This window comes from Porites lutea, chromosome 9 (assembly GCF_958299795.1).
Source record: "Porites lutea chromosome 9, jaPorLute2.1, whole genome shotgun sequence".
Lineage (NCBI taxonomy): Eukaryota > Metazoa > Cnidaria > Anthozoa > Scleractinia > Poritidae > Porites > Porites lutea.
Window position 1 is genome coordinate 22,013,035 of NC_133209.1, and position 10,478 is coordinate 22,023,512.

A 10,478-nucleotide genomic window follows, 5' to 3' on the forward strand; every position below is an offset into this window, starting at 1 on the left:
CCTATGATAAAGCTTTGCCGACCTATTTGATAAGTGGTTTGAATCTAGCGAATATATTGCATAGATTTTGTTGCATGTTTAAAGTGTCCATAAGCTAAAAAAAAATATTTTTTTAATTGAAAATTCACATTAACCACAGCGTGTGCGTGTGTGTGTTTTAAACTTATCTCAAGTTTGCCTTCATTTTGTCACCCCATTCATCTAAGTCTTCCTCTCGGGAGCCTCCTGGACCGTGAAAGGAGCTGAGACGTACTAAGGATCAAAGAACTCGTGACTTTAGATAAAAGTAAACAAGTGTGGAGTGCTAGAAATATTTCTTCAAATTCACGAACTGAAACTGCTGTTAAAAAGTTACAATTAGTTTACGAGTTTTCGATTGATTTGTTTTGAAATAGGCAGAGCACAAGATGGAACTGAGCGATGCAGAAGTGAGCGTTGTAACCGTACTGTACGCCTTTACGATGCTTGCAGCTATTGTGGGCAACTCTTTTCTGATATATATCGTGTGGAAAAAAACTGAGGTGCGGTCACTGACAAGTTCTATGTTCGTCAACATGGCCATAGCCGATTTATTGGTAGCCCTGTTCATGATGCCTCTTTCCATTGTCGACGCTCACACGGAAAGTAAGTGGAAGGTACCTGGGTTGCCTGGTGACATCATCTGCAGGAGCTATTTTCTAATTTCCTATGCCACCCTCATTGCGTCTATCCTCTGCCTGGTTTTTATGGCGATCGACAGGTACTGCGCCATTGTCTGTCCCCTGTCGGTCCACTCTGTGTGGTTCAGAAAGGCGAAATTTGTCACACCTTTGATCTGGGTTATGTCAATCGCTCTAATGGCTATCATGCCTGTCATCTACAAATTAGATTATGAATACTGCGAAATTGACCCGGATGTTTTGGGCCAGAACGCGACATTTCGTGGTGTTTACCTCTACATTTTCTTCATCACCTACATAATTCCTCTGGCCATCATATGTCCGCTGTAAGCTATGGTTTAACCAGGCTCCAGGCAATCATCTGATTGAAGAAAAACAGCGTTGACAGCTGGTTACAAGGAAAGTGGTCCGCATGCTCGTCATCATTGTTGTGGTGTTTGCTATTTGTTGGCTTCCCGCGCAGGCAATACACCTTTTTTGGGTAGCAACAGCTTTTTGTGAAAAACCACCAGCAATTATCATATACCTGGGATCATCGAATTCTTGCCTAACCTGAGGGATTTCCCGTGGTGTAGGATTAGGGCTAGGAAAAAAGCCCATAACCTGCTCCTGTCGTTGTGAATTTCCTCAAGATCAAAAATTTCAGTAAGAACCGAAAACAAAAGCTTAAGTGCACACACCTTGAACTAGCCAGGGAAAAGGGGCTTCTGATTGAGCTAAACTGTCATTGATGCACGGTGCAATTAGGTAGACCCGTTACTATCCCCCGCGCCGCCACATGGGGAGTACTTTGAAGCGGTCCTGTAGGGGACTTTCGGGGGTAGGGGGCGGGGCAAATCGAAAATAACTTCTCTTTGTTTTTGTGAAGTACATCATTTCTCGCACGGTTGACAAGGTGACGGCGGACTCCGTACCTTTGGAAAGGCCCTTTTGAAACATGTCCTGGCACACTGCAGGGCATCACGAAATTAACGTCAACACCTTGAATCAACTCCATGAACAGGGGGAGGCGATAAGTCCCATCTTAAAAGGTGCTTGATGTCTAGACGTGAATAGTCTGTCCACAGTCATTTTTCATTTTGTATTTTGGGACCATTTGACAGCGTACGAGTGAACCGGAGCGCAGTAACGAGCCCTAACCCCACCCCATTGCCCTTGCAGTCAATAAATCATCGCGTTGTTTTTTTTTTTTATGCGCTTTCGAGAACCTCCAAAGGGAATATTGAGGGTCTTTGTACAGTTTCAGTTTATTTTACCGACAAAAAAGAACAAAACAAAGCAAAAGACAAGTATACAGAAACACGCATAAGCAATGTGGTGAGGAAGCCCAAAAAGAAACCATAAGGCTTAGGTCATCCCCTTTTCGTTCGTTTAGCGTCGAATAGGTTTCCTGGTTTTGGGTGGGTCGGTCGGTGGGGTGAAAAAAAAAAAAATCACAAGAAATCTGAGAACGGGAGGCCTGAAACACCAGCATCATTGCCGTGGAGACTGAAAACAACAAGACATGGTCACCAAATCGACACAAACTCAATATGGCGGAAAATTTGATGGTCAATTTCATAAAAAAAGGCCCAAAAAGAGTAAAAAGCAAAGAGGATACACCACCGAACGTTTTATGCCTCGAAATGATGTTATAATGCTAATTTTTTAGATTAAAAGAATAAATCTAAGTCCAAAAAAAATAAACCTTGTCGTTTCTTTTTCTTGCTTTTTTTAAAAAAAAATGCCAAAAAACTGGGTCTTTTGGACGACACTAAACGAAGAAAAAATTAATATAATATTAATATAATTAAATCTGCCTTTCTTGATAGCAAACGGCATCAATTTATATCACATCGGTGTATAAACACGTCTTGGTTTCTGAAAGCTGATAACATGCAACCACTATTGCTCAAACTGATTTCTTACTGTATTTTTCCAAGTTTTAGCATCGGCCCGCCGCGTCTGGAAAGCTCAAATTTCAGAAAAGTACTACTTGTATTTTTTGGCCTCAAACATTTTCTTTTAAGTTGCCCGTAGTTTTGAAAACAGATTTTGAAAGAAGAGATAACGTTCTTTAACGTGGTATAAGACTCGTTACTGAAATCGAGGTACCAGTCGACGATTTTGGGCTTTGAAATTTGCCATTTTTTCATTGAACGAAAACGTTCAAAATATTGAAAATAATGAAAAATCTCCAAAATAGTACACTTTCGTTCAAACTGAGTAAATCACCACTTAGAATGTGTGCAATTAAGTATTCTTCTGAATAAGTTATTTATTGTCCACATTACAATGGATTTGAATTTTAAAACGATTTTTTTGTGACACATGGTCTCGGATTTGGAAAACCCGGTCCGAGAGCCGCGAAACCAATAACCCCCGTACGTGGAAAATAATTATCGGATCGAAGTAAAAATTACATTTATGTTAATAGCTTACCTAGTGCTACTTTGGGAATTTTTTTGAGAATTTTCGATTTTTCTCTTTTGTAGACCTCTTGATGATTTTTGCAGGTAAATGTGGTATTAGTAGAAGTTTTTTTTAACGTATTTATTGGTTCAATATGTAAAGTACGGAATGTTTTCTTAAAAGTAAAAGAGCCTTGTAAAATGCCTTTTTAAACTGTAATGAGAGCTTGACACGTATCGGAGTAATCGCATTTTCGATCTATATTGGCCCAGTGCACTTACGCACTTTGAAATAACCTACTAAATTTAGTTTACTGACTGTTTTGTTGGATAATGTATTGATTAAAAACACATAAACAAACAAACAAACATTGATGATGACATGTAACTTAAGATAGAAAATAGATGCTACTTGAAAGTCTTCAGCTTTGAGTAAATGAAAACCATGCGATGTCTGAGTATGTTTTCTTCGGGTCACTTTTCTTTGCATCCACTGTCCATTATCGGAGATCTAATGGAGCAATTCGTAGGGGCATGGAGTCTCTGAGTCTTTGCATAATCCCTCGCCCAAACCAATGACAGGTTAGCTCAATTAGACCATGAAGCCGTGAGGTTATGCCCTGCATTTCCAAACAGTTCCATGAGTGCATCTAATCCTTTCTAGTTTACAGGGTCGTTCAACTGCGTTGAGTCTTTGGTTTAAAATTGCAGTAAACTACTAAGTGACAATTCATCAATCCTGCAAAATTGGGAAAACTTTATTTTCAACCTGAAGGAACTCTTTTTCGAAGAATTAAGTTCCACTACAATGAAGGGAAAATAATTTGTACTCCTCCTCCTAGTCCTTGTCAGTTATCCCTGTCACCCGCAAAATCGATTTTCTCATCTTGATTATTTTTTAACTCGTCCACCGATAAATCGGGTATCTCATCCCCAAATATAGCCTGGAAGTGAATTCAAATGTCACGTATGCAGTCCTCTCCGTTTCAAGAACTAGTGCTGCTAATTGGTAAGTTTATGAAAAAATTTATCGAGTGGTTTTTTGAATAATGTGAAATTTGCAGGCATGGACCAAATTATGTGCAAAAACTGTAACAAAAGCAGCTCAATGTAGGTTAATAAAATTCTTCTCACTCGCGATCACCCAGAGCAATTCCCCTCTTTTTTTTTTTTGTACACAGTTTTCAACGGAATCAAATCATTATGAGATGGAACCGTGCTTTGAAAGCTTAACATTTTCTTAACATATTAGCTAATTGTGTGGATGTATAGCATGCTATTTCACTGTTTTTATGATTCTAAAAACTTGTTTCAAAATATTTCGAAAATGCTCTCACAGGATTTGTTCAAACTTTGCATAATTGAAGCAGTTATGGCAGGTACATACTCCCTTAAGCCATTTCTAAAAAACACCCCTGGTACAGAGAAACACAAACATAAATAAAAAACATATTGGTTTCATTAGGTTGCCATGGGGACTCCATTTGCAATAAAACCTAGATAATAAGAAATTTTCATGTATATATAATATAGTAATGTTTGGTAGCCTTTTTCCCATATCTTTACTCATGCTGATGTAGTTAATGCTTTAAAACTTGGAAGGTATCCCCCCTAAAAAATCCAGTCAAGCCACCTTATTTAATTTTGTTTTCTCTGTCATACCTTTTTCTTGCAATCTTTCATAGGTAAAGAGAGATGAGGAAGTGAAGAAACCTATCAGGTCTGGTTCCCCCAATGACCTTAGGAACAAGGAGGATATCTCAAAAACCGATCAGAAATCTCCCCTGTACCTACTAAAGCTGTTATCCCACCTCTCAATTCTGACAATGAAGATAACAAGTCAGGTCTTATTTGCAGAAGGCGGCTATTCCTGAAGAAGGCACAGATGGTGACAGGTGAAAGAAGGACAAAGGGACAGGCCTTGCTGGGAGCTTTGGAAAGGCCAGGGATCAGTCAGCTCCAGGTGCGGGAGTTCCTAGAGCTGGCTGATGAAAACGGACAAGTGAGACCAGCCCCTTCAAAGCAGTCTGATAAACCTTTTTTCATTCCTGAGTCCCCTTTGTAATAGTTATCCTTTTAGTTCAGCTCATCGTTGTTTTGTTGTTTTTGTTTTGTTTTTTATCCCATTCCTCTCGTGGGAATTTTGCTGAGAAACTTGTTTTGAAGCTAGTGGCTTCGTTTTCTAGTCACTGTCTGGCTTATGAGCTAAATCTTACCAGAAGACTATTTAAAAGCCGTGTAGTTCACAGCGTTCAGTTACAGATGCAAATTGAAAATATTATTTTCAAAAGTTGGGGCATGCATAGAAATCATGAGATGGTTTCGTGGTTTTAAAGGAACTCAGCTGCAGTCACAAATTTCGCTTTCCCTTCTTTATTTGCTTTCATTGCTACCCTTTTTTTCTTTCAATGGACACTGTTACTGGCTTCATTTGGGTGGGGAAATATTGGGAAAGCTTTTAAATAGTAGGATAGCAGGAAGTGATTGGTTGATTGGAACATAATTATTTTTGCAATTTTTAAATCAATGTTACATGGTTTTTTTGTCTTTTCCTCTGGCCCCTTTACTGAATATTTGTGCTCACTCTTCCTCTTCTTCAAAGTTGTCTTTGACAAGGGCATTGAGAATGGGATGAAAGCAGTGCAGTGGCTATAAAGCTAGTAAAATACAGTGCATGATACAATGCCAAAGAAAATTTTTTGTTAAGTACAGTTATGAGAGGAGAAGTAATAGTAAAGACCTTTACTAGCTTGTGGTTTTTACCGCAGATGCTATGTTTCCCCAATGTAGGTCATGTGTGACAACATTTAGGGCATGGAAATCAAGCCTAGCCATGTGATAGTGCTCCAAAGAATGCTTTCTTTAAAATTGTGTATAAGTCACGTCAATAATTTTTGGACACAAGACCTATATAAATTTTAAGGTTATGATGGGTAAATTGTTGTGAGAACACCTCTTCATTCACACTGGGGAAAGCAAAACACAAGCTAAAAGGAATTTACTGTCTCTTCTTAAGATGTAATACCACTGTCTAATATTCAGGATAAAAGCTACAATCCTGCATTGAAAGTCTTTGGAACAGTGATTGAGTATTTGTAATTTATTTGTGCCCTGGCTCATAGCCAGGTGCTACCCTTTTGAAAAATACCCTGTACTTAATCTATCACTGTTTCCCACACCCTTTACATATTGAAACTGCGTGCATATATCCAACGTAATTATTTCCTGTAGGGTGCAGAATAGGGTTAGGCATGCATGATTTTACATGAAAAACACAAATTAACTCTAACTTGTTATAAGAATTTTGTCCATGCTTTTCTCAACAAAGGTATGATTAACAGCAATCCAACAGAGAAGGAAGGGTAAGCCTTGCTGGAAGCAGTGAAATATTGTTTCAACATGAGAAGAGCGCGCGTAAAAGTTCAATAACTTAGTACATTTTGTATCCATGTAATGTCAATTTCAATGTTATGCCTACCCCCTACCAGTATGTTTCTTTTAATAATTCTACTCAAGTGTAGCTCATATTATAGTTACCATTAAAGAACGAAGCATATACTTGTGTACTGTCCTCGTTTCGCGGGGCTTTTGCCCCGTTTCATAGCTTTACCGTGCTTGTTTTGACTCGTGGCTTTAAGCGTGCCAGTCCGTCTCGAATAAGGGCCCGGGGGACTTAGGGTTTAAAGAACGAGTTATGTTACGTGGGTACCGTGCTTGTTTCGACTCTTGGCTTTAAGAACGAGTTATGCCATTCGCGTAGCGTGCTCGTTTCGGCTCATTGCTTTAAGAACGAGTTATATTTTTGTGTAGCGTGCTTGTTTTGACTCATCGCTTTAAGAACGACTTATGTGTACCGACGTCCGTGCTTGTTTCGACTCATGGCGAGTTCTGTTGCCTGTTAGGCTTGCCATTCTCGACTTAGGCTTAAAGAACGAGTTATGTTACACGTGCAGTGTGCTTGTTTTGACTCATGGCACGACTAGACTTCCTGAGATTCCATCGGAATCGATGTGTTTCCAATGGATCCGATGGACTCCATCGGACGACTTTCCAACCCTCCTCTAAGTATTGTTTACACTTCCGGTTTCACTCATGACTAAACTTCCTGTTAGGCTTGCCATTCTCGACTTAGGGCTTAAAGAACGAGTTATGTTACACGTGCAGTGTGCTTGTTTTGACTCATGGCACGACTAGACTTTCTGAGATTCCATCGGAATCGATGTGTTTCCAATGGATCCGATGGACTCCATCGGACGACTTTCCAACCCTCCTCTAAGTATTGTTTACACTTCCGGTTTCACTCATGACTAAACTTCCGGTAACTCAAGTGGACTCTACTGTACTTCCGGTTTTATTTTTCGACTAGACTCCGTCGGACTCCAGGTTTTGTCCACTGGAATCTGGTCGAGAGTATTGGACATGTGTGAAAATCAATGTCCCGGTCACAAGCGCGTTTCGTCAAAACGGTTGGAAAAGTGTGTAATACTACAACCAATGCAAATCAACCCAAAGCGGTTTTGGTTGAAACCATTGCGGTTGATCCTAATAGAGAGCACGGCCTCAACAGCATTGATACCAGCTGCGATTTACTTATAACAATATCGTGACTTTCACATATTGATGACATTAGATTTTAATCTGTGTTAAGCTTCAGCGTTGCAAGCTTTGCTGAGGAAACCCGCTTAACAGGAAATGTCATAGCCTGCGTGGCTGGCGTTACTAGTAAAAGGGGAAGAGTAGGGGGAATTCGGGCGCGAGAGGAGGGGGAAGAGGGAATGCCTGCAAGAACCTAGACATTCTTAGGTGTGCGTCACGCGTTCCTTCCCCATGCCACGAACGTCTGCTGACTTGAGCGGAAAAAACGTAGACCAATCACAGCAGACTTCCAGATCTGGGAAGTACACTTTGGACCTTAAGAAATTTCGCGCTTGACTTTATAGTTCCAGAAAAGATCAGAAAGGTCTCATAAAAAGGTGAAGACGTTACAGTTTTAGAACAAACTACTCAGTTAACTCACAAGAGTTCGTACTAATGGCTACACTCAGAATCTCGTTGAAAAAAATTACCTCGGAGGTTAAATTTGCTGAACGGAAGTCGGCTTTACTACAAAACAATAACGTGTGAAAAAAAATTCTACCTTTTGTTCAGTCTTACAAGGTAACCTCGCATTTGCATCACCCAACGAACAAATTTATGAGCAAATAACATCTAAGCCAGCCTTTACAGAGAGAAATATACAAAAAGCCAACGCTTACCTCCTATATTATCGTCATGAACAAAAATCTTTGGTCACGTATCACACTCTACAGAGCTTGTACGTAAGTGTTTGGCTTGTCAACACTTTGACTTCAACAGCGTCGATAATCTGCATGTGATCTCCAGCCGATATTGGCGAACAATGGTAAAGGAATTTATCTCTCAGTTCAGCAGACGTTCGTGGGGAAGGAACGCGTGACGCACGCCTAAGAATGTCTGCGGGGGAGGCTGGCAAGAACCCTATAGTTTTTTCCAAACCGCCTCCTAATTGATATTCAAAGATAAGATGACTGTAGAATGTCCATTCAATCAAAAACGTTAACCGGAGCTCAAGGCTCTATTTCAGAAAAAAAAAAACAAACAAAAACAAACAAACAAAAACAAAACAAAACAAAAACCAAAATCGCATGGTGGGTCAGTTCATTGTGAGACCTAAACGGAGTCGCCAGAATAAAAGCAATTTAAAGGCAACACGAAATCCTGCAAAGTGATACATTTGGCGTTATATGGGCTGAAAGACTAACAGATGTACAGTTGGAATTAAGCAGACAGGTGGTGGGAGAACAGATTAGTTTTCAGGATCGCAAGAACGAAAATACACTAAAATTTCCCAGCATCGAATATAATGTATGCTAGGCAGCCTCCAGACACTACTTATATTGATTTGAGTTATTAACAACTTTTTTTATTACACATTTTATCACTGCTGGAACCTCTCCCTGGAAGTGGAGATATGTAGCAGTATTTTGAAAAGATTTTACTTTCAATGGGAAACCTTTGATCGTCGCTACAAGATGAAGTATATTTTATGAGTGGTCGTGTTGCTGGAGGCCTTGAATTTTACCAAGAATTATAAATCAGGTAAAAACTGACAGAATTGGTAATTTTTTGTGCTTGACATGTAAAATAACACATAAATAAGTATACCTGTTTTTATTGAAAACCGGGCTACTACAAAAGGAGAGTCTCTCGCTCTGATTGGCAATTTAATGGCCCTTTTTACTCGCCGATAAAAAGGAAATTCTTGAATACACGAGCTTTCCAGTTGATAGAGGTATCTGTCTTAAAGATTTCAAAAGTGAAGCTTTCCTCATAGTAGTCTGGAAAATAAGACATTTTGAGGGACAGTTCTAGTGTTAGCGTCACCGATTGCAATTTTCCCCAATTCACCCTATTTTTCTTTGCCACTGGTCTCCCAAATACAATCCACAGCAACATTGCTCAAAGAAACGAGGGGTCCTAAAACCTCTAATTTTACTGCTTGTGGACTTGGAACATTAGCAACAGAGTGTTTCATTGCTTGCATGCAAACTGCACAAAAACTGCATCCCAGTGCTGTAACACATGAAACTTTAAAACAGCCCCAAACCCCTGGTATTTAACCGGATTACCCCAAATGCATACCAGCTGATAGCCCTGTCTTTACAGCAAGCGGACAGCCACTTAGACACAAGTCCCCCCTTCCCCCTTAATTTGAAGCAGGCACTGAGCTAGCCCCGGTAGGAAATTTCAGCAAATCCACAGTCCAGCACAACGGGCAGGCTCTTTAGAACAATCCCACCCCACTGAAATTTAACCAGGCTACGAGGGTTAATAGTCTATATTTCTCTTCACTCTGATATGTGCATTAAACGTAGTCCTTTTAAAATGGCTTCCCCGCTTGTTGTGAAAGATTTCATAATACATTTCCTATTTTGGAAATTAAACTTATAATTGCCAAAAATTGTCCGCTTTTAAGGAGAGTTGCTCTTCTCGTGACGAAAAGCTCATTCAAATTCCCAGCGTCTCAGTGGAATTCTCTCAAGCGTAAAAGGTTCTGCCTCTAATATTTCTATGTGAGTGAAGTCACTCGCCACCTTTTTGATCTGTAAGGGTCTATAGGCATTCAACTACACAAAGGCCTTCGCGCATATTGAAGCAGGTAGTACATATATCTGACAAAATAGCCGTACTTTAACCCTTTAATTCCTAAGAGTGATCAGCATCAAATTTCTCCTTGTAATATCAATGCTTTGTAAAGCAGAGCGGTCATGACAATTATGGACATGATCACAGAAGATGAATTATTATGTTCTTGATATTTTATCGACTTCTCCCCACTACTTCTGTGAGAAAAGAATTGGGGCAACAAATGAGAATTTAAATTTTGATCTTAGGGTTTAAAGGGTTAAAG

General features: G+C 39.7%; 1 protein-coding gene across 1 annotated transcript; it reads left to right on the forward strand.

Annotated features, from left to right (window-relative positions):
- The first annotated feature begins 407 nt into the window (after window positions 1-407).
- LOC140949039 (allatostatin-A receptor-like) lies at window positions 408-5,114 on the forward strand. The gene is made up of 3 exons (XM_073398292.1): window positions 408-985; window positions 1,059-1,170; window positions 4,794-5,114. Exons 1-3 carry the CDS (start codon window positions 408-410, stop codon window positions 5,112-5,114), a joined length of 1,011 nt encoding a protein of 336 aa, XP_073254393.1.
- The last annotated feature ends 5,364 nt before the right edge of the window (window positions 5,115-10,478 follow it).

What these genes read in the sequence shown, in the direction of transcription:
- LOC140949039 (XM_073398292.1), top strand. Translation starts at nt 408, where the DNA reads ATGGAACTGAGCGATGCAGAAGTGAGCGTTGTAACCGTACTGTACGCC. An exon ending in CTGGCCATCATATGTCCGCT is followed by an intron (nt 986 to 1,058) that starts GTAAGCTATGGT and finishes GCTGGTTACAAG; the next exon opens with GAAAGTGGTCCGCATGCTCG. An exon ending in CTTTTTGTGAAAAACCACCA is followed by an intron (nt 1,171 to 4,793) that starts GCAATTATCATA and finishes CAATGACCTTAG; the next exon opens with GAACAAGGAGGATATCTCAA.